This window comes from Culex quinquefasciatus, chromosome 1 (assembly GCF_015732765.1).
Source record: "Culex quinquefasciatus strain JHB chromosome 1, VPISU_Cqui_1.0_pri_paternal, whole genome shotgun sequence".
Taxonomy (NCBI): domain Eukaryota; kingdom Metazoa; phylum Arthropoda; class Insecta; order Diptera; family Culicidae; genus Culex; species Culex quinquefasciatus.
Genome location: NC_051861.1, coordinates 80461404 through 80486476, shown reverse-complemented (window position 1 = coordinate 80486476; position 25073 = coordinate 80461404). Strand labels below are relative to the sequence as shown.

The following is a 25073-nucleotide window of genomic DNA, read 5'->3' as shown; positions in this document are numbered from 1 at the left end:
TAACTAAAATTTTTTAGTTTTGAAATAACTCTAAAAACCAATCTGAAATTGACTCGTTTACAAAATAAAACATTTTCTCTGTACCGTGGATTTTAAAGATACGTAAATTAAAAAAAACAGCTCAAATATATTGTAAACGTATAAAAAAAACAATTAAATTTTGCAATTCCAGTCATGTTACGTTATTGTTCTTCACGACCTTTTCTTCTTTAGTTTTAAATTAAAAAAGAAATTCCAGATTTTAATCTCCGGCCTTCTTCCGTTTCAGAACCGAACCGGCTTCAACGAGCACCTCGACGCCAGCTGTGGCAGTGATTGCTACCTTGCGCAGGTAATTTGTGGCTTCCTGGGGTGCAGAAGTATCTCAACATGAGTCGATCAAGAACGCGATCCGATGCTTCCAATCTGTCGTCGTTATTTCGCAGATTTCAGCCAGTTCCTTCCGGAGTTATGACACCTCAGGAAAAAAAAGTTGGAGGGGGGAAATTGTTCCAAAACGATCACAGCAACACTTTGTCAGAGGTAGAGGTGATTCGCGACAAACGAAATTAACGACAAAAAAAAATTGAGAGAGAATAACACACAAAAAAGCTAGCTCCATGAATGACGACTGGGCGATGACTTATAAAGTCACTCGACCGTAAGTCCGGACAGGAAGGTCTCTGCGCGCGCTGGCCGGACGAAGCGCGTCCAACCACGCTGGAACTACTGTTTAGCACTGCATTGGTTGATGAACGCAATATTGAATGAGAATGTTTGGTGTTTTTTCCTCGGAAACTGTTGGTATTTTGTTGGAATTCAGTTGTTTTGAAATGATGGCATTCATGGCAATAATTTTACTTGATGATAATCAACTGCTTTGTTTTTTTACCAAAATTTTCACAATTGTCTCAAATAATAGCTGAGACAAAATTGGTCTAACTAATTACTGTTCAAATTGTCTCAGTTACTTTAACTTATCCAGCAGATGATTTGTCTGTACAGTAGACATCTGTTTCAACTGTCAAAATTGAATTATCTCAGTTTGTTCAACTTTCAAAGCTTGGATGCAGGTTTAAACGTATCAGCAGTCCTAATAAGCAAAATTGTCTCTAATATTGTAAGACAAACAGCCATCTCAATTCTCTGAACTGTCTCAATATTTTTAACTATCACTGTCTCATTTGTCTCAGCAATCTCCAAACTCTAATCTGTTTCGTCTGTCTCAATTTCTTTGACTGTCTCACTTGCGATGACTGTCTCAACTATTTTGGTTGTCTAAATTGCATTGACTGTCTCAACTGTTTTGATATTGTTAACTAGTTTGGCTGTCTCAACTGTCTCAACTACCTCAACTACAGTGAAACCTCTTTTTACGTGGTGGCGTTATGCTTTTTATTTCGTCGATTTCTCTGGAATGACGAAACATTTTTGCAATCCTTTAAAAGCAATTTGTAGGCTTTGTTCAGTTCTACGAAATGCTTTTTGAAGCTTGAAAAAATATTGTGTAGTTTAAGAGCAATCGACGAAAAAAAAGCGAGTTTTCTCTGTATTTCAACTACTTTGCCTTTAGGGGTTATAAGCTGGGTGATGAATAGGGCTAGTGATTTTTCGCGATTTCACGGAAGCCGCGTAATCCGTGAAAATCGTCCGTGGCCGTGAAATTTGGATAATACCGTGGAATGCCGTGAAATTTGAAATATTCATTTGATGAATCGCTACTCAATGCAATTAAGCTTTATTTTTTAGTTCAAACATTTTAAAAGATTTTTCAAAAGCATCTTAAAAGCAGTTTACAAATACAGTATGTAAAAAAAGTATTTACACCCCTTGGGCACTATGCACATTTTGTGATGAAACATGTAAAAAAATTAAAGTTTGACAGGAACCTAGTACTACGTTTTGTTCAAAAACTCATGCCAAACATTTTGCTACAAAAAGCTCATGAAAAGATGATTTCTATGAAAAGTTATATAACAAATACTATTACGAAAATAAAAAAGGCGCAAAAAAAGTATGTACACCTTTCAAAATTAACATAAATAATGTTATTTGTTGACAAATCACCATAAATCCAGTCTCCCAACTCCAAATAGGCATCCTTGACTGATTAAAAGAATTTGGATTGAATATAAAGTTTACTAACTACTTAGTATAAAAGTTTATATAACTCTGGAAATTCTATATAAAACTTATCTAAACTTAATTTTGCAAACTTTTAATTCAACTAAATGTCAATATATTACCATATAATTACTAAATAAACATTTTGGAGTGGGTATAACACCGTTTTGGGGGTATTTGTATCGATAGAATAGATTTTTCGTTGGAATTTCGTACCAACCCGGAATTACGTCGTAGGAAAATCCGCCGGCATCGAACCGGTCCACGATTCACAAGTCAACCTATGTGGAATCGGAAGGGCATAAAATTTCCGATCTTTTGATACCCAAACATCTACGTTTTCTTTAAAACCTACGTTTTTAAATACCTGGGCAAAAAGTAAGTTTGATCCACGAGAACAAAAATTACGAAATTCCATACATTTTTGGCAGGTTGCTCAAACGAAACCATAACAACGTTTTTGCTTAGGTATTTAAAAACGTAGGTTTTAAAGAAAACCTAGATGTTTGGGTATCAAAAGATCGGAAATTATGCCCTTTCCGATTCCACATAGGTGAATCGTGGACCGGTTCGGATGCCGGCGGATTTTCCTACGACGGGTTGATTCCAACGAAAAATCTATTCTATCGATAAATACCCCAAAACGGTGTTATACTCCAAATGTTTATTTAGCAATTATATGGTAATATATTGACATTTAGTTGAATTAAAAGTTTGCAAAATTAAGTTTAGATAAGTTTTATATAGAATTTCCAGAGTTATATAAACTTTTATACTAAGTAGTTAGTAAACTTTATATTCAATCCAAATTCTTTTTTTAATCAGTCAAGGATGCCTATTTGGAGTTGGGAGACTGGATTTATGGTGATTTGTCAACAAATAACATTATTTATGTTAATTTTTCGAAAGGTGTACAAACTTTTTTGCACCATTTTTATTTTCGTAATAGTATTTGTTATATAACTTTTTATAGAAATCATCTTTTGAGCATGAGCATGAGCATGAGAGACCACCCATGGTTGTCCTTCTCCGTTGCTGAACAGGACCGTAATAACCTATCAGAACAACCGATCATACGCCCCAACGTTCTGGTGATGTTTCTCTTATCAACAGCATGCATGAATGCGATGAAAGATAAAACATCAAGATCATCAAAACTAGAACTGCTGCAGATAGGTCACAGTCGTTGGCCACCAACGGCGCCCGCCATGTCAGTTTGTAGATCTCGAGGAATGGGACGGGAATGTTAGTTAGCACAGGCTGCTACCAAGGGTGGGTTCTATACGATATCCACACCCCCGCGTGTGCCGGAAAACTACTTCTACTTGGGATTTTGTTAGTAGGGAAGGGTGATGGTCAGGATTCATCATAGAAGATGATGATGTGACCCAAATAATCGATAAGTTTTGTTTAATGGGGTGATGTATTATTCCCAAGGCAAGCAATCGGATGCTGCTGTTGAGACTATTCCCGTTTATTTGTGATTTATTTACGATCAGATGGATTATCTTAGACAGCCGGCTGTGGAAAGATAAAACCACAAAGAATGTATTTAACATGTAATATATTTAACTCCTCGTAAAGTGTTTTGTTCGAGTGGATTATAGACGATTTCAAGTTTTGAATAGTTATAAGAATAGCGACCGATTTCTGATGAGTTACGAAGCTACAAGAAGGGCTTGGCAATCGCGTAGGTGAAATACTAGTTATCGTGCTCTCCGGGCTATAATACTGAGAGTTTTTCACGCGTTTTACGGGAAACGTCTTTTCGAATTTTAAATTTATACCTCGCAAGCGTATAGCGCACCTACAAAACACATATTTTCAAATCGTAGAAATAATACTAGGAAAAACGGCTATATCATTTATAAAACACGGCGACGAACGCGCATAACAAAACTGACCCGACGCGTGGCTCGGACTTAACTATCGGACTAAATTTGTTTATTTATGGACATTAATATAAAATCGACTACACGACTACCGAAAAACGCTACCCGATCGTATTTATATCAGCAGTAAGCTTGCCCTGAAACCAAATATTTCATTAGTAATTTTCATACTCTTTCATTCATTCATGCACTCAGCCAATCACACAAAAACTAATTAATTTGAATTGCTGATTTAGATACTTAAAATGTTCAGTAGAGAATTTGCCTAACGTTACGTAATTTTGATGTATTTAAATTATGTTTTAAACGAGAATCGTGTTATTTATAACAAAGATAAGACCTACGTAGATTTACATGCTGCTGTTAAGAGCACTTATGTTTATCTATTTTTTTATGTTTTATATTATTTGAAATGGTTAATCTTAGGCAGCCGGCTGCGGAAAGATAGGTCCAAAATTTAATGACTTTAGGTTATTTTTTATTATTTTCCTGTTTTTCCACATAATTTATATATTTTTGATTTCGGAAAAAGAAAGTATCGATCACAAAATTCGAAAGAATCGATCACAAAATAGCAAAAACCCGAAACAAATTGAAATCAATGCTACTTATTGGAAAAATATTTTACACCGTACAGAAAACCGCGCGCGATTTAATGTGAATAACTACAAACATTAGCCTTCTTTAATACAAAAATTTATGTTTAATTCTAAAAAGTCTGCAGAAGGTTTGTATTTGCTCCATATGGCAACACTTCTGTGGAGCGTTTACGATCCACATGATCCACAAATGTCAAACTTCTCCCGTTCATCCCAATCTCACTCACACACTCGTAAAGCAATCAACATGAAACGAACTCACCAAATTCAGCTTCAGTTGATTCTGGTGAGATGCTGGCCTTCTCGTTAGCCTCGGCATCGGGCAATAAGCAAGACAGCGAATCCAGTCCCCCGGTCGTCCAGTGACAATAAAAACAAAAACCTCCACCGTACAACTCCGAGCCCAAACATTCACTTGAAAGCTCTGATCCACGAGGACCTACGCACACGCACACAGGTCATCTTTTAGCCAAAACTTTGAGCACGGGTCAAACACACCGAAGCGACATTATTTTTTTTGGATCCTTCTTATTTCTGTTGTTTTTTCCTTCACTTCTCCGTGCTTCGGTTTAAATCCTAGATATCACCAACACCACTAAACAGTCCCTCGCTCACTGCATGCCGGAGGGCGCAGCGCTAGCCGAGACGCCATATTCTTGACATATTGGATGTAAACAAAACGAAATCTAATCGCGGAAAAAACACATGTTCCCAAGGTTTCCTTTGAAAATCCATGGTTTTTCAATGCACTGTCCATCAGCTAATTGCTTCTACAAATAGGTGTCACCAAAAGGGCAGAATTTCGCACACAAAATTCGCGAACAAAATCGAGTCTAGAGAACGAAGCAAAATCGCGTGCACTCGCGTTGAAGGCCGGGTTGCCAAATCCACTTTTTATAGAAATCATCTTTTCATGAGTTTTTTTGTAGCAAAATGTTTGGCATGAGTTTCTGAACAAAACGTAGTACTAGGTTCCTGTCAAACTTTAAATTTTTTACATGTTTCATCACAAAATGTGCATAGTGCCCAAGGGGTGTAAATACTTTTTTTACATACTGTAAATAAGTATTTCATATCAGATCTACAATTATATACCGAAGATTTTTTTTTCATAGTTATTTGTTGAATATATTGTAAATTAGAATACACAACAAAATGCTGATACTTTCTTTATTCCACAAAATTCCAAAAAGATTTTAAAAGAACATTAATCAACATTTCTTTGGAAGAAAACGGAGATAACATGTTATTCATTTTGAATTTTTTGTAAAATTTATTTAAATTAATCAACGATATTAAACAACGATGAAAAATTGCATTTAAATATTTTGAATATAAATTAAATTATTGATTAGAAAAATAATAAATATTTACATCATGTTTGTTTACCATTTTGCAATGCATTATATTTTTTCTTGAATTATTAATAAATGTAAAAACTGCTATAATGAAGTTTTGCCTAAATTTTAATAAAATACTAAAATTTCCTTATTGCTGAAATTAAGGAAATCAAAAAAATTCTTAATTGCATTTCTTTTAATGATTTGCTGTTTGATGAATTAGAGGACGTGCTTATTTTATAAAATCTCAATAAAATTAAAACGGCTGAATCAAAAATTCTTGATTTTTTTATTAGGTCCAATAAACAAATGTTTACATTGAGTGTATCCCTTTCACACCTTAAGTAAATGTTAATCTATATAAGCGTGTTCAATGTTTACATTTGTTTGTTACACCTAATACAAAAGTCAAGAATTTAACTGACGGAAATTCTTCGAAATTTCCCAAGAATAATCCAATACTCCTTTTTCAAATAAATAATTTGTGTCAGGGGGTTTAATTTGTATAAAGAACTACTGCTATCTTTTAAGACACTTTTCTGTTAATAACTTTGCTAAAAGTATACATTTTACGTTTATTTTGAGCAGTTTTTAGAGTACCGTGAAATTGTCGTGAAATTTCAATGTTTTGTAATTGGCATTCCGCGTAATTTTGATTTTTTGCCGTGAAAAATCACTAGCCCTAGTGATGAATACAGCGAATGCGTAACGTGATTTCCGAATGATCCCACTTTGTTTACATCTACAAATAAGGAAGCTGTTCAAGCACAAGCATGACTTTTTTCTTACTGATAAATGAGCTGTTTTATAATTAGTTTTTTTGTGTTTCATTCTGGCTACTTTTTGAATTTTTTGCTGGAAAATGGTGTGTGTTGTAGGTTTTTAAACGGAATCAAATCAAGATTAAGACAGCTTCTGGATGGTTACAACCGCATCGACTCCATAAACAACTTCAATTCATAATTATAAAAAAATACGATCTCGATTTCAACTTTTTAAAGATTTCTTGACTTCAACTTCAGGTCCTCAAAAATCTTAAAAAAACATTTTTTTAAAGATCGATAACAATACTCTCTACTTTTGGCGAACAGTAAATTGGTTCCACTTTGACAGTTCAAAATTGAGGCCGTTTTGCGAACCACTATTCAGCACCCAGCTTATAAGGCCTCTTCTGTCTTGATTGTCTCAACCAACTTGACCGAATGTTTTGTCTCAACAGTCATAACTCAACTGTCAACTGTTTCTTAAGTCTTAAGACTGAACTGAATTGACTGTCTCAATCAACTTGAGTGCATCATCTGCCTTAACTGTCAAAGTCGCTTTGACTGTCATGGCAATAAATAAGGTCTAAAATTTGTCTCATTTGTGGTTGTCGCAAAAATTTTACCAGTTTCAACTGTCTCAAAATATCAACTTTGTCTCAACTGCGACAACTGTCTCAATATATTCCTTTCAGTTTGATCAGTAACTAATCCGAAGCAATTACAAAAATGCTTTCCTCAATTGTGTTGTTTTCATTGGCGCCCCGTCCCGACATGTAGACAAACTTCGACTGCCCGGACAAATCAGTTTCACACTCCTGGAACCAGGTTTCGCTTGTCAAAACACATCACGGCAAAGAACAACTTTCCCAATGATTATAACGCAGTAAGCCAACAGCAAACTATTATTATTTAGAGCAGTTTTCAGCTGGCAATTTGATGACGCCATAAAAAATTAAAAGCGAAATTCCCGTCGGCAGACTGATTCATATTTTCAGATATTTTAGCCGATGGCTGGCTGCAGCTTCTCTCTAAGCTTTGAAAAGTGCAATTAAATTGCGTGATGCACCACGGGATGAACGGCTGCATGCAAAGTGCCTCCGATCTGGTCATTTATGGCGGAATACTTAAAAAAAAAACAGCTCCCGGACAATATGTGTGCAGGGTCGTATAAACATGCACCGCTCAATGGATGCACTTAATCGCCTTCCAGTGAAGTTTCGTGCACGTCGGAACAATGGAGCTGAAGGCCTGCATGCAAATGTTGAATTGTCGGCCGATGTCAGTGATATCAACAAAGCGGTTGCCATAATTTTGATATAAAAATTGCATTAAAACATTAAAAGCTCATCAAGCGATTATTTTTCGACTCCAATTCGTGAAGGAACCTCACACCGACTCCGAAGCGTCTCTGTTTATATGTTTTAATTGCATATTAATTATTCTCAATTTAGGCTGAATTAGTTACATCCTTCAGATCTGTGTGTTTTAAAAGCAGAGCGCGAAGACCGAAGAAGCGTGCTGTCTCGCTCGGACATTAGGCTACTCAAAACGCCATAAAAAATATAATCTTCTTCCACTTTTACCGGGAGCAAACGACGACGTTGCGTCTTCCTTTTTGGTTTATGACTTTGAAAATATCAACGAAAACATCGTGAGGAGGAGAAGGTCTGGCCGGGCAACCCCTCGCTTCAAACGGTCACTTAAGTTTGTTGTTCTTGTTGCTGTATTGATATGTTTTCGCTGGAAGACGGTGTCGGGTTTCATTCAAGTGCCGAGAGAGGCAGGACCACACTGGATCGATGGAGATGCTTTATGACGGATGTTCGTCGTGGTTTGATCTGTGAGCTAATCTATGCTTATGACATGCATGGTGGGACAATTGAGACAATATGGACACATTGGCACGTTGGATAGTTGAGACAGGTGAGACACCCAAGTTTTATAGAACAATATGGTTTAACGGAATCAATTGTCGTTAACGCTTTAGTTCAGACAATTGAGACAACTTGTTTAGATGGGACAAGTGAGACAATATGGAGAGTTGAAACTTATCGGGTAGTTGAGACCTACAATACTGTTGTAAAATAATTAGTTGAGACAATTGAGACAGCTATCACAGTTGGGACAATTGAGGCTTTATGGACAGCTGAGACACTCGACACTAGTTAAAACAATAGAGACAACTATCACTGTTGATACCAGTGAGACACTATTTAGAGATGAGACACGTCAGGTAGTTGAGACGCCGAAATGATGTACAATATTTAGCTGAATCAGTTGTTCACTGATGAGACAACATTCGCTGATGAGACAGGTGAAATTTAAAGACAGTATAGTTGAGACAGTTGAGTCCGTCAAAGATTAGGCAGTAGAAAAAACGTATAAGATATTGGTTGCAGTTTAGTTGAGACGGTAACGTCAGTTCAGACATTCAAAATGGTTGAGATAGTCAAGACATGTTGAACAGTAGAAGCAGTTAGGGCGGTTTGAGGCAGTTGAGACAGTCAAGACACAGTAAACAGTTGAGGCAGTTTAGACAATTAAGGAAGTAGAAAAAGCCAGGCTAATTCAGGCAATAACGTCAGTTGAGACAGTCTAAGCTGTTCAAACAGCCAAAACAGTTGAGACAATTTGGACAAATAAGGCAGTTGAGACAGCCCGGAAAGCTAAATGTTATAAAGACAGCTATGACAGTTACAGCAGTACATTAAGTTTGAGCAGTCAAAACATTTAAAGTAGTTATCAGGACATATCAGGCAATAAAGAAAGTTTAGCAATATAATAAGTTGAGGCAGTCAAAGCAGTTCAGATAACCAGTCAGAGACGTAAAACAGTTTAAGCAGTTTGGACACTTAAGGCAGTTGATACAGCCATGACAGTCAGGCAGTAAATAAAGCTTGGGCAGTCAAATAAGTAGAGACAGTCAAAATAGTCACGGCAGTTTAAGCAGTTGGGACAGTTAAGACAGTTTAGATAGTTTAGGTAGTAAATAAAGTTTGGGCAGTCAAATTAGTTAGGACAGTCCAAATAGTCATAGCAGCTAAGGCAGTTTGGAAAGTTAAGACGATTGAGCCAGTCAGGTTATATCAAACAGATAAGGCAGTCACGTCAGTTAAGGCAGTTGGGATAGTCAGGACAGTTTAAACAGTAAAATCAGTTTAAGCAGTAGAGTCAGTCAAGGTAATCAAAGTACTTGAGACAGTCAAAACACCTGAATGTGATGAAGGCAGCTAGGACAATTAAAGCAATTAATAAAGTTGTGCAGTCAAATCAGTTGAGGTAGTCAAAACAGCCAAGGCAGTATGAAGGAAGTTGAGACGGCAGTTGAGATGGTCAAGGCAGTTGAGACAGTTAAGACATATCAAACACTTGAGGCAGTTTGGACAGTTAAGGCAGTTGAGACATCCAGGACTGTTTAGAAAATAAAGTTTAGGCAGTTGAGTCAGTTGAGACAGTCAAACCAGCTAAATGCAATTGAGCCAGTGATGACAGTTTAGGCAGTATATTATGTTTGGTCAGTAAAATCAGTTGAGACAGCCAAAGCAGTTAAGAAAGCCATAACAGTTGAGACATCCAAGACACGTTGAACAGTTGAGACAGTTGGTTTAACTGTCTTTACTGTAGCTGAGACAGTTAAGGCAGTTAAACCAAAAATGATAACATTTTTAGCTAAAACAGTAGAGGCAGTCGGACAACTTAGGCAGTTAAGGCAGTTAAGGTAGTTGTAACTTTTGATGCAGTAGAACGAGTCAGAACATCAGTACTCATTAGGGTCACGTGACCCCTTACCAGTTGTTGCACTTGCTCTGAGCTGGGACGGAAGTCCAAAAGGGACGCCAAACAAAAACAACAACCCACAACGGTCCCCTTGCTTCTGGTTGTTGATAATTAGGAAGTAGATTCCACTGACAGATCTCGCGGGTCCACCACGATTGTCACCATCCAGTGAGCTCCTAAATTGAACGTTGTAAACAAGCTACAGAGAAAAAAAAAGAAAGGGGGAGATGATCTGGATGTTTCGAGCATAACCAGAGCAACTGTCAACCTTGTCAGGTTGTCAAAACACGACTTTTAACCTGTCGTCTAGCATCCATCAATCACAATCAATCACACGTGGGTAAACCGTTTGAAAGTGATCTATGGTTCTTGGTTGTCTCCCAGAAAAATAAACGACTCCGAAGAGATTTACCCTTTTTCTAACCGCACTGCTACGCAGAGCTCCCGCGATTAGCCGCGGAACAAATTAAAATCAATTAACGCACATGTTGATGTTCTTTTTCGCTGGAACTGTCCCGGCCACCGACCGGGGGCCACCGACATAATTGAATCTCTGTCCATCAACCGGGCCAACAATGGGGTCCAAAATAGGCACCAGAAAAATTTAAAATAGATTTAAATCGGTTGGCTCGGAGTCAGAGTTCGGAAGTTTCGGAAGGTCGCGCCGCAGTTGATGGCCCATGGTTGTGGCCACGTGCTTAATTAGCTGGATCCGGAGGCTTGAAACACTTGTTCCTCTCGGAGTTCCCGGGAGAGTTATGGTGCGGAAATTAAATCAACTGGGCTGGGTAACGACGATCGTAAAACGGTTGACAGTTGAACTGGGCGCTCTACGAGAGGAAATGGAGCTAATTTGCTTGCTTGGTCAGCTAATTGTTAGTGGATTTCTAAGTGACGTTTTAAAGCCCATGCAGCAAACCATAATTAAACACAAATATCAGGTAGAACCTCGTACGAGTGTTACGCTCTCACAACTTTGAAATTACAGGAATTTGAAGTTAGTCAAAAATTCAACCGCACAGCGTGTCACTTTCAGCCGTGTCTGTCAACTTTGTTTACCCAAGGCGGCCTTGTTTACATTTGCAAACGGCTGCTTTCCCATGCGCGCTAATTGCACGCCACACCAAATCGCTCTTGACGATCCTCGATTATCTGTTTTCCATCACGTCTGGATTTTCTTCTCGAGAGGATTCCACTTGACATTTCGGTGGGAAATTCCCGGGAGGCGCGTAACTCTTTCGTCACCGCCGCCATTATGGCGGGAATGCCATAATCAACCAAAAACGCCAAAATGTGGTTGCCACGGGCAACGGGAGAGCGCGCGTGTGCTCGAGAAATGTTTCATAATCTAAATGTTTTAAGAAATATCAAATTTCTCATAATTAGAAGGAAGAAACGGAGGGATAAAAAACGGAGAAAGGCCAGATAAACTTAGACACTTGAGGTTGCTGGGGAAGCCACGAGCATTCTTGCGTTGTTTACATTCTTGTGACATACGGTGGGAAGAAGATTCCCGAAAAAAAACGAGCGTGACAAGTGGCTACCGGGAGTCAAACATATGGTCGCAAATTTCTAGATTCCATGCTGCGATAGTGGTCCGAAAATTGGACAAAGAAATAGAGGCAACACATTTTGGGTTTGTTTTCCCTGCATTCCATATGTGTGTTGCTAGCTGTCAAATAGAATTTATGGCACTTTCCATAACGGCGTTTGGCGCCAGTCAAACTGTCAACCTTGGCATCGTACATTGCAAAAAGACACCTGACATCTGTCAAACGTTTAATAGCACCTGCCATAATGGCATCCCATGCAACTTACGTCCCGCCGAGTTTCGTTCCATTTCAGTGCGTTCCGTCCGAATCGAAGCAGATTATTTCGGCGAACTGCTCAAAATTGATTGTGACAGCTCGTAAAAAATATCGCAAACCCCCATGACGGTTCGTCATGCGGTGTGCCATAAAATGATTTAATTACCCGTCAATTGGCTGCGCCTATCAGTGGCCATTTTTGAATGCAACTTTGTGCGACGGGGTTGAGTTTCGCATAAATCTTGCCATAAACACTTCAAGCGCTGGCTGCCAAATTGTCAAGATTGTCTCAAGAGTCACTTGGTCCGAGAGTGTTCTAAATCATTTCATCGTTAATAGACCTAATGATCCTCTCGAGCGAGCGAGCGCTGATTGTGCGTGTCGCGACAACTCCGGATGGCGGGGGCGTCCAGAGATTCTACTAATCTGGATCAGTTGAAGAAGATGCAGCAGATCCAGCCTTTCTGGAACTCGTGTCAAACTGACTCCCCATTTGGTCACTTTGTGTTATTTTTACAGCGCTGAACTAAACATTGTTCTGGTGACGCTCGAAAAGTATCGTAAACCCAATTAATAAGAGTCGGTTATTTGCTAAAACTTCAACACGTGTTCTGTTGGCGATGCGGTTACGCAAGACCTTGCGACAAAACCGAGCTGTGTGTGTAGCAGATGATGATCTTGGCTGGTAGATAGGGGTTCTATGCTGGGAAAATTCTACAATAGACTTGCCATAATTGCTATTTAAGCGACTTCTCTGACGATTGCCCTGTTTTATTTCTGTTTATTTCAGTGTGCCGTCGGTTGTAAACTCTGGGAACTGGCGCTGGAATCTTCCTGCCAAAATGTTTGCGTAAGTAGCTTTCGCCAGCAATGTAGATTTGAAGACTTTTGAAAACTACTAGACTTTTAAGACGAGACGCTTAGAAGACGAAACGCTTAATAGAATAACAAACACAACCCCTGTCCCTCTCTCCTCTCGCAGAACAAAACCGACCAGGATCTGCTGGAGCCCAAGGAGCTGTACTGCGTGATGGGCTGCAACGACGCGCTGAACCGGTACTTCCGGTGGCTCAAGTCGATGATCGGAACGCCGCCAGCACCGGCGCTGGTCGCCGACAGCTTGACGGCCACGTCCTCTCGCTCGAGTGGGAGGTCCCGAAGTGGTTGGTTCAGTTTTCGCACTACAAGAACCACAGCCCGCAGAGCTACCTGGTGCAGTGGCGGTACGAGGAGGTCGCCGGCGACTGGAAGTTCTGCCGGAACCAGAGTATGGGCGACAACTCGACGATACGGGTCGATAACCTGCAGCCGTACACCAAGTATAGGGTAAGGAACTTCAAGATGAGGTTGTTTTGCGTCACAACTAACGATCTTTCCCTCTTTGTTTCCAGTTCCGGGTAGCGTTGCTCCTGTCGCCCCACCACGACGAGGTGCTCATCTCGGAACAGAGCGTCATCATCCTGACGCTGGCGCACGGACCGCCCATGTCCGAGCCGAAAATTGTACGCGCCGTTGCGGTAGACTATTCACGAATCTCCATCTCATGGGAACCCGGACCGTTCCCGAACGGTCCGGTCTTGTCATACGTACTACAGATCAAAGACATCGACCCCTCAGGATACAGTGCTCTCAAGGTTCCCACCTCCGTTGTCCACGTTGTTGTTTTGCGCTTCCTCTTCTTCTTCTTCCTCTTCTGCCTTGACTGTCCTTTCCAAACGCTTCCGTTTTGACGCTTTCTAAATGTGGTTTGCTTCCGACAAGCTCTCATATAACCGATTTCTGTAAATAACCAAACAAGCACTCTGTTAGGCACACTAGCAACTACACTGCACCGCATGCATGCTGCCATCTATCTGTGAAGCTAACCAACTAATCTGACATCCCGCACCGTTTCAAAACCATTTCTTACCTCAAACTCTCCCCTTCAGGACATCCCGGAGTCGAACTCGTCCCGGTACTACATCTACGAGAAGCTGAACCCCGGCCGGAACTACTCCGTTTCGGTAAAGATGCGCAACCCGGAAGGTGAGGGTCCGCCGTCCACCACTTACGTACAGACACCGCCGCAACCACTGGACCTCGACGAGGACATCCAGCCGACGTTGATTCTCGGAGCGGAACGATCCGTTCTCTCCCAAGGGTCGGACCTGCTGTCGGATCCTCCGACGGACTTTTACCGCAGTCCGCACCACAAGATCCGCGGAACGGCGATTCACATCCGAAAGAACCTACTCTTCGTGTCCGATGAAGCGGGAAACATCGTAAAGGCTCCACTACTTAAAGGAGCTGAGAAGAACCGAACGGTCATTCTAACTCCGGAAGCGGGTCACAACTTTAAGCCTACCCTACTATCGGTAGACTGGCTCAACGACCATCTGTACATCCTCGGCCAAGTCACCGTCAACGGACTGTGGCAAATCTCGCGCTGTGACTTCAACGGTGATCGCATGACGGTAGCGATCGCTGGACTACAGCGACAACCGATACACTTTGAGGTTGACCCGTACAACGGGTACCTGTTCTGGGTCATTCGTACTTTCTACGCCGATGCCGGCCTCTTCCGACTCGATCTCGGTGACATCTCAAACGGAGTCAAGCATGAAATCACACCGATACAGCTGATCAACCACCACAACCTGGGCGCCTTCGCCGTTGAACACACCAGATTCCGTGTACTCGTAGCAGATCAGGACAGCAACACCGTGCTGGCGATTTCGCTCGACGGCAAAACCATCGAGAACATCCGCAACAACACGCAGAGTCCGCGCTTCAAGCAGGTCAAGGCGATTACGTACGCCAACGAGCTGTTCTACTGGACCAACGGGAAGGAGGTGATCGCGGAAGACCTGCACAAGAAGCAAAACTTGTACTACCACAATGCGTACCCGTTTGCGCTACCAATCACGTACTTTACCATCTGTGCGAATCTCTCCTCGGCGCAGCCGATCCCAGTTCCGGTTAACCCGCCGCGCAACGTCCAAGCCTTGCTCACCAACAAGAAGATCAAGATATTCTGGAACGTGCCACACCTGCTCGGCATCAAGGGCAAGGGTGCCTGGCAGGAGTGGATGTACAAGCTGGAGCTGGTCGAGGAAACCACTGGCAAGGTGGTAGCATACCCGGACATTACCGGAACCACCTTCACGTCCATGGACGTAGAGCTGCTCAAACCGGGACAAGAGTACGTGATCAAGGCGGCAGCGTACACCCCGGCAGGTCGTGGTCCCTGGGGTACGGAGTTCCGGGTACGAACGCTCAAGGACAGCCACGAGCGACATCTGCTGTGGTCGGGTAGCGAAGGAATCATGCGAAGTGACGTGATCGGTGACGGCGTTGAAACGGTGATAAGCCGGACAGAGCTCGAAGATGGAGTAGTGACGGATATCGCGTGGTTCGAGAGTATCTTGTACGTGGTGAGCAACTCGTCACTGGTGTTCTACAACCAAAGTGAAAGTGGGATTGGGAAGGTCTGGGAACTGGAATCGGTTGAGTGCGTGACGGTAGACTGGATCGGGCGACGGCTGTACTACTACAACCCATCGCAGCAGATGATTATGCGGAGCAGTCTGCACGGTGATCAACACGAACCAATTCATAACGTGAAGAACGTGCGGGAGATAAAGTTTGATGCGCTGCGGGGGTACATCTACTACACATCGGAGTTTTCGATGGAAGCGTTCCGGTTGAACGGGAAAGACAAGCATAGCTATTACATGGAGAACGATCGATTCACTGGAAAGGTGGTGATCGGATTGACTCTCGATATGGATAACGAGCGAGTTTACTGGATCGTGCGAAGCATCAGCAACTCAGAACTGTTCAGTGCACACATGGCTGGAACGGGATCCGGGAAGATATCATCACTAGTGACGGTGCTTTCGGATCAGTCCCTCGAGGGTCGTTGACCCACTTTAGCGATCGTCTTCTCTGGCTTCAACATGACGAAGTTGTCGTAGGAGATCTGCAAGGAAAGAACCTCGCGCACATCAAGAACCAAAAGCTGAGCGGAGCTCGAGCGTTCACGATTATCGACCCGGCACATCACATCTATCCGGAAGACGTACAGAATATCAACGTGCTACCGATGAAGGTCAACGACAGCTCGATCCGCATCCAGGGCACATGGAAAAAGTTCAGCATCGTGTGGGATCCGGTAGCGAACGTCAACTACGGCAAGGTGTTCTACAAGCTGACGATCAAGGTCAAGACCAGAACCGAAATCCACGAGCTGTCAAAAACATCGTTCGCCTTCAATTCAGCAGGAGCGAACTTCGTTCCAGCGCACACGGAAATCAACGTCACCATCAGCGCCTTCACGTACTGGCGATCGTCGATCTTCTCCAGTGCACGACTATACAGTCCTTCGGGTAAGCCGTCACCGCCGTTACGTCCGCGAGTGTTCGTCAAGCACTTCCAGAATCCCATCCAGAACTCGCACAGCATCGACGCAACGTTCCGCTGGTCACCACCGAAGAACTCCAACGGACCCATCATCGGGTACAAGGTGCACTGCTCGTACGAGGAGGACGACACCGTCAAGCACGTACTGCAGGGTGAGCTGATCAACGGCACCGAACGGATCGTCCCCAATCTGGTCCACAACGTGAGTTACTCGTTCCGCGTGCAAGCTTTGACGAGTGCTCGCGAAGGTGACTTGACGGCGGCGCAGGTGGTCAACACGGCTGAGGATCATCCGATTCCGCAGGCACTGATCGTGACCTCGGAACATGTGATCTTGTACGACTTTGACTCACAGCAGTCGACGAACGTGGTGGGGACATCGACGCCGATCAACTTTATCGTTCGATTGGACCGGGAGGGAAAGCTGTTCTGGGTGGATGAGAACAACGAGCTGTTCCAGTTCTACGGTAGTTCCAAGACGAAGCTGCATACGATCAGCGGACCGGTGCAGTCGTTGACGATCGATTGGATCCAGCGGGTTCTGTACTGGTCCCAGCTGGAATCGGTGGGTAGCGCAATCTACGCGTTCGATCTGAACCGAAGTGACAAGGAGGGCGTTCATCTGGAGAGGATCGTGTACAGAGCTGGAAACATGAGCAATCTGGTGGTATCACCAATGGATCGGAAGCTCTTTTGGACGGAAAGGGTACCGGAGGATGTCATATTTGTGCACTCGTTTGAGGAGAACAAGACGGAAGAGTTCTTCGACGATAGCTTCGAGGAGTGTCCGAATCGGACGGCTGGGATTACGGTGCATCCGGTGCTGACGCTACAAACTTCGGTGGATGAGGAAGCTAGGCTGTTTTGGGCGGAGACTGGAGCTTTCCGGAGCATCGGACTGAACAGCAAGACGTGCATGAACTTTGAGTTTGAGTACAATCCGGAGATGCACAGTGTGGCGAAGGATGGCGATCACTTTTACTGGCTGGAGAAGGATACGGCGTTTGTGCGGATGGACAATGGGGGCTCGATCGAATCGGAGAAGTTTGATGAGATCAGGACTTTGCTGCCGCTAAGGTTGCAATATTATCCGGAGAGACGGTGCTTGATTCCACTACAAAAGGAGCAGGATTATCAGGTCAAGTTGCTCCAGCGAACTGAGGATTCGCTGACGCTGTTGCTGCCGAAGGCAGAAGTGCACCAGAACTGTACGATAGAACCGAGCGCTATTCGGTACCAAATATTCTACGAAGAGTACCGACCAGTTCAAACTAACGAGACTGAAGAATGCGAACTGCGGAACTGCAGCTTGGTGAGCTCGTACGATCGCAGTACGACCATCCGGGGGCTGAAACCGTTCACCAAGTACCAGTTCCAGGTCAAACTAATCAACTACTACCAGGAACAGATAGGACTGACACAAGACTTGCTGGAAAGCCCGCGGTTGGGATCACCGACGGTGTTCTCCACGGCCGCGGGAGCTCCCTCGACTCCGGAAAACGTAAGTGCCGTGGCGATTAGCCCCACGGAAGCGGTGGTCCACTGGTCACCGCCCAAGGTCAAGAACAGTGATCGCGTCTGGTACGAGATCCACTGGCAGACGGAGAACATCCACGACGGGCTGAAGAACCGCCAGCAGCAGACGTTTGTTGGTAAGATCAAGATGGTTTGGTTTGATTTGGGGGAGGTTCTCATGAGGTTACCGCTTCCAGATTTTGACGAAACACTAAACCACCTTTCGATGAACCTGACGCGGCTGCAGCCGAGCAAGGCGTACACGATCTGGATCCGGGCGTACTCATCCAATACGACGTTCAGCGAGAGCTACCAGGTGAACATCGTTACGTTCCCGGAACCGGAGGAGATCATGCTTCAGTCCATCTCGTCGACCGAACTGAGCGTCAAGTGGAGACCGCACGTGAACATCTCGACGTAAGATCTTCTGCTTGTAAGGTTGAGGGTGAAGTCGTAACGCTTTGTTTTGTTTCCACAGGTACAAGCTGCAGTACTCCGCGATGGGAAGCAAGGTTTGGGAAACGGTGTTCGAGACGGGCGTCAACGTTAGCAGTCCAGAGGACGACATCTTCCAAGTGACCGAACTGCAACCCAAGACACAGTATCGCTTTATTGTGCTGCTGTTCTACCCGAACCGCCAGGATCCGTACATGTGGCCTTCGGACACCAAGTTTATCTACGAAACCGAAGCCGACCGACCGAGCGCTCCAGGACGACCGATCGTGACCCAGATCCGGCAGGAGTTCTACCGGGTTATCTGGGAGGCGGCAAAGGACAACGGAGCACCGATCCAGGAGTACGCGCTGGAAGCATTGGTGCGATCCCCAAGGAATACGAACCGCGTGGAACGATCAGCGGTGACGGCTGCCGGCAGTGCCGAGCTGGAGGACTACGGCGAAGAAGACATGAACAACACGATCCCGACGAGGGTGGACGTTTCGTCGACGGACAGCGAAGAGTACGAAACGTTCGACGAACACTGGGAGCAGGTGTACAACGGAACCGAAGTGTACTGGTTCATCCCGGAGAATCGACCTCTGCACAAGCACACCTTCCGGGTGCGGGCAAAGAACTCGTGCGGCTGGGGACCGTACAGCGGCGAAAGCGAACCCATCAGCGCTCCTCTGATCTCCGGACAAGCCAGCAGCTTCCTGATCATCGGAGTGATCGCTGCTTCGAGCATCCTGCTGCTGATCTTCGTGCTGATATGCGTCTGTGGTAAGTGTCCAGCTCTCTTCCTCTCTCTCTCTCTCATCCGCTATTCCTCACCTCACACCACCTTCTGTGTTCGCCGCACCTTAATGCTCAAGCCGCCCGCATCATGTTTGTGTTATTCCCATCTCTCTCTCCTTACAGCTTGCCGCGCTCGCAGAGAAAGAAAAGAACAAATTTATTGATGCAATACTACTCGCATTCCAGATGTGGAGCTAGCGAACCTCCGCGAGCTGCCCCGCCGGGGCAATTTCATTCACAGCAACAACATCCTGTACAGCTCCGGGCCACTCACGGACTCGGAGATTGCGCTGCTGCCGCAGATCCGGCGCGATCAGGTAACTGAGTTTGGCCTACGGTCAGGCCCTCCGACGTGATCTAACTGTTGTACCGTTCTACCCACAGATCACCATGACCAGATTCCTGGGCTGCGGAGCGTTCGGTGAGGTGTACGAAGGCATTGTCAAGGGATTCGGTGCCGAAGCGGAGACTAGTGTTGCCATTAAGGTAAGACCATTAAACGATCCAGTAGAACGCTCTCTATATCTCATTGGTTATCTTGCAGACCCTTCGTAAGGGCGCTACCGAGCAGGAGAAGGCCGAGTTCCTGCAGGAAGCGCACCTCATGAGCAACTTCAAGCACAAGCACATCCTGAAGCTGATCGGCATCTGTCTGGAGTTCGACTCGCTGCTCATCGTGATGGAGCTGATGCAGGGTGGTGACCTGCTGAGCTACCTTCGCTCGAACCGGCCAACGCCGGGTGTTCCATCCTCGTTGACGCTGCTGGATCTGATCAGCATGTGCGTGGACGTTGCGACGGGCTGTCGGTACCTGGAGGAGACGCACTTCGTGCACCGGGACTTGGCTTGCCGGAACTGTTTGGTTTCGTCGCCGGATCCGAAGGATCGCGTGGTGAAGATCGGCGACTTTGGACTGGCGAGAGATATCTACAAGAACGATTACTACCGGAAGGACGGTGAGGATTGCTTCCGGTGAGGTGGATGTCTCCGGAAAGCTTGGTGGATGGAGTGTACACTTCGCAGTCGGACATCTGGGCGTTTGGAGTACTGCTGTGGGAGATCATGACGCTTGGGCAGCAGCCGTATCCGGCGCGGAACAACGTTGAGGTTTTGCATTATGTCGGGGTGGTGGTCGACTTGGTCGACCACAAGATTGTCCGGAAGAGCTGTAAGTTCTCATTTTGACAGTTGCTAGTGCAACGCTAACGTTTACTTATTTTAGATACCAACTAATGCTTAAATGTTGGAGCTACTCACCCGAGGATCGACCAACGTTTCGGTACCTGCTGGAAGTGCTCAAGTCACTCAAGGAGCGCACCAGTGACTCTATCCAGATCACTTCCCAGTTCCCATGCAAGGTGCAAAACGGTAAGTGTTCACCGCTCACTCGCACAACCACAACTAATACTAACACTCCGATCGCCTCATCACGCGCCACTAATCCGGTAATTCGCTTTGTTCTAGGTGCGATCTTTAACCGATCCTATCTGCTTTCCGACATCAATCACAATCCGTTCATGGCAGGTACATTTTCCGGTTTCATCCCGCGGCACTTCGCGCACTAGCATTCCTTTCTAACCTCAATCTTTTTCCCCATCCAGATATCAAGTTCGGCAGCAGCGGAAGCGGAGGAGCCTTCATCATCACCCCCAACGTCTTCCAGCGGTTCCGGTGCGACGGTCATGACCACGACGATACCAAAGTATCTGGAACTCGTCTACGACGATAACCATAGTTCCAACAGCAAGTGTTCCACCGGCGAAGACGTCCCGCTGACCACGGGCTTGACCGTGGCGCTACCAAACTGCCAGCAACCCATGGGTGAGATGACGGACAACGGGTACGAGATCCCGATCCACGACATCATCATGCGGCAGCAGCAATCCCCTGCTGGAAGCTTCAAGGTCGAACCTTCTCGAGCTCCTCGACGGTCAGCAACGTGAGTACGTTGCCTGCTTCTGCAGCCGGAACTTCGGGAACCCATCACCACCAACCCCCTCGGATAGACGACTGTTCCAGTCTGGAGGCACTGCTCCCGATCAACTCGATCCTAACCGTACGGTTACCGGACGAGCCAGAGTCGCTGCCTGCGCAAGCACCGTCACCGACGGTTGACAGCGTCGCCGAGAACAATAGTATTAGTGGCAAGGAACAATCGCAGCAGGTCAGCTTACCGGCAGAAGAGTGCAAAACGGTTATGTAAGGCGAAAGCGAAGAAGGCTAGCAGGAAACAAATACAAGTCGACACGTGAAGACATTCCAAAGAAGCGACACGACACGCGCAGTAGGCGATAGGTTTAGATGCTCAAACTAGCGATAAACAGCTAGAAACGTCACTTTGACAGTTAGATAGTTTTTCCAAATGACATTTCAAAGTAATTAATTGTAAATAGTTAGATGCAGTCAGCTAGCAGTAAGCAAGAGGAAAACTCAGAATAAGTTCCAAATGTCAGTGTTCTCGTCGCCAAAAAAGGAACTTCCGGATCAGCCGCACTTGCCGTGCAACCGTCGGAAGTTTCCGTCAAATTTTCCTAATATAATTACAGAATTAATTGTACATATAGTTTAACACGAACTGAAACGAGCAAATTTTAAGCAATCAATACCAAATTGTAAATATTTCCTTTTTTTGCGTTTGCTGTCGGGTACATGTGACAATACCAGGGTTTACGAGTCACCCTTATATTAAAGGTGGCACTAACCTGCAAAAGTTAGCATTTTTAAGGAATCTTTTAGTTGTTAAGACAACCACACTGTCGCGTACTATCTACTACTACTACTTCTGCAATAAGTTATTTTTCCGCTTACCTTGTGTTTATAGCTTCTAGTGAACTTTGACAGCTAGTGAACTTTGACAGCTCGTTTTAAAGATGGCGGCGCACGTGGCAACGAAACCAAGTTAGAGGTTAGAAATAAAGATGGAAATATTTTCACTGAGCTGTTGTTGTTATTATTTGAATCTGAAACGATTCCTGAAATCACTACATTTATGAACCTTCCTCAACAAAAAAATAAAAGGACAATTAACTTACATCAACATAAAAACAAGTTCCTTCGGCATTTAATTACCCCGAAACCAGTTCCGAACCCATCACTCCCGGTGCGTTGTTTTCACTTTCGTCTCGCGACGAATCTTGGTTGACAAATTGCTGGTCAATTTACGCGCGCCGTGCAAGAAATCAACGAGCTTAATAACAGGTTAGGTGCATTCCCGCGCCATGCCTGTCACGATGTTTGTTGACGTTCAGAGGAGGGTACACAAACGCCGTTAACGACGACAACAGAGCGCGTTTCATTCAGCCGGCGCTGGCGATGTTTGCAACAGGGACAAATAGATGTGAAATTTTTTCAATAAATCGCCAACGGCCACTTCAAATTCACACTTTGACAGATCGTAATTTCGCGCCGAGTCACATTTTTTTTTTGTAATTCAGGTGGCGTTGCAGGTCAACAGATTGCGCTAGTTGTGCCACTAGAAGATTCACGTCTAGTTGTCTGTGATTATGCGTTTGCATTGTACTCGTGATAAACATCGTGCAATCGTGACCAGCATCCGCAGGTAAACTTGCAACCGGTAAACCCGGGTGTGGCGGCGGAGTGATGTCTACAGATCTGTTACAAGGTTGCGTTCGATGTTCTGAACGGTGATGAACACAGTGACCGGCGGAGATGTGGGAACAGTTGTTAATGGTCAACTCACACAATGACGAAAAGTCCTCGGATTGATTTTTCTATCGAGAAATTAAAAGTGCAACATGGAGTTAAATTTTCTGTCAAGCTGATGTGAAGTTTTCCATGACAGCTGGGAAAGTTTAACTCCATGTTACCGGCTCACATCTCTCTTTTTAATTTCTCGGATCGAGAAATTAAAAAGAGAGAAATTAAAGAGAAGAAGAATAGAAAATCAAGGTTCGTTTTAACGCAAAATCGGCGTTGATTATATTCAACAAAATTTCAAACCTCGTACAGGCTGATTCTACCAAATATTTTTCTGCGTGTGCCATGAAAAACTTCACAGCAGCTTGACAGAAAGTTTAACTCCAAGTTGCACTTTTAATTTCTCGATATTGTTTTTTGTTTGAGAGTTATTTTTAACTTTGATGTCGGAGTAAATATTGTTTAAATTTAATGCTTTAAATTTTTTTTGAATGAAATATAGTTAAATCCTTGCAAAGCTAGGTTTTTTCGAAAATCCACTGTTATTTTTATAAGCCATGGTCGGTCTCTCAGTGTACAGTCATGCAGAAAAATAAGGCATATTTGAATCAACAAAACGTTTTGTTGATTTGAAAACCAAGATTTTGTTGAATCAACGCTAAACGCCAAAGCAACTTTTTCAAAACAACAAAAGATTTTTGTGGAATTGAATAAAACAAGGTTTGTTTCAACGTAAAATCGGCGATGATTCTATTCAACAAAAATTTTGTTGAATCAAACCTCGTACAGGCTGATTCAACAAAATATTTTTCTGCGTGGTCCAGATTCAATTATCTGAAGGTTTGTATGGGACATCGGATAATCGAATCCAAAATCAAAAAGCAAAGAAAAAAATCGTATTTCTTTTATTTTCATACCTTTAACGTCAAATTCGAGTTCTATTTTAGTAAAAAATGACAATTTGATTTCCTTTTAAATAAAAAATGCATTTTTTCAATATTAAAAATATTAAGAAAAATATAAATCATTTATAGGGCATATTTAAACTCGTCAATCAAAAATAAGAAAACGAAAACTTTTTTTTGATTCGATTATCTGAAATAAAATTTTCCCTAGGCCTTCGGATAATCGAATTGAATATAAAACATATCGATGCTTTATTTTATAAACTTTTTATCCACTCAAATGTGAATATATCACTAGAGATAGTGATTTTGCATGATACAAAAATTGAAATTTCAAGGCATGGCAATTACAACGGCAAATTTGCGATACTCCAGAATCTACTAAACCTTTCACAACCCAACCCCGCCTCAAACATAAACTAAACATGATAAACTTAAATTAAAATACTACCGTCATCTGGGGTGAATTGGGACATCAGTCTGAATAGGGACAGCAGTGTTTAGAACATTTAAAGGTTTTAAATTTGGAAATGGATGTACACATTTTGTTGGCCTGAGTCTGTTCTATCCGGAACCAATCAGAAAAATCAAAATATTGTGATCTAACATGGTTAAAACTGCTGTCCCAATTCACCCCAGTTGACGGTAAATATAAAACAAGAATAACATAAAGCAAGAAAAGTTAAGTTTTTTGTAGAACAAAAGTTGCTCAAAATGAACAAGGGAAAATATTTTTTATTCGAGAAAATGGGCAGTAAGGGGGGTTAACATAATTTCAAATATGTTTTGTTTAAGTATTTTGAAGAGGACATATTTCAAGAATAAACAAAATTTCAAGTTACAAAATTACAAGCACCACCATATTTTATTCTATTAAGATTCAAGTTATCAAACCACTTTTCCTCATAAAAGTCCATATCGCGACACGTGCAGGTGCCACAGGTACCGTACCAGTTCATCGAGCATGCATGCCCAGCTGCCGGTCAGAACCAACCAACGCACCATAACCCGAACCCACGTTTCTTAGTGGACTAGAACCCTTTCTGTCGCGTAACCGCCACAACTAGAATGTCGTCTTT

The 25073-nt window shown here is 43.5% G+C and overlaps 1 protein-coding gene across 1 annotated transcript in view; it reads left to right on the top strand.

Annotated features, from left to right (window-relative positions):
- LOC6044152 (protein sevenless) overlaps positions 1 to 22369 on the top strand; it is a 50506-nt gene extending 28137 nt beyond the window's left edge. Inside the window, 17 exon segments of the mRNA XM_038249329.1 lie at positions 269 to 331; positions 13074 to 13133; positions 13266 to 13413; positions 13416 to 13609; positions 13675 to 13917; positions 14212 to 16174; positions 16177 to 18336; positions 18397 to 18616; positions 18678 to 19417; positions 19619 to 19749; positions 19817 to 19918; positions 19977 to 20394; positions 20397 to 20549; positions 20552 to 20600; positions 20655 to 20800; positions 20897 to 20956; positions 21034 to 22369. Of these exon segments, the coding sequence (XP_038105257.1) occupies positions 269 to 331; positions 13074 to 13133; positions 13266 to 13413; positions 13416 to 13609; positions 13675 to 13917; positions 14212 to 16174; positions 16177 to 18336; positions 18397 to 18616; positions 18678 to 19417; positions 19619 to 19749; positions 19817 to 19918; positions 19977 to 20394; positions 20397 to 20549; positions 20552 to 20600; positions 20655 to 20800; positions 20897 to 20956; positions 21034 to 21161 (6978 nt within the window). The 3' untranslated portion in view covers positions 21162 to 22369.
- The last annotated feature ends 2704 nt before the right edge of the window (positions 22370 to 25073 follow it).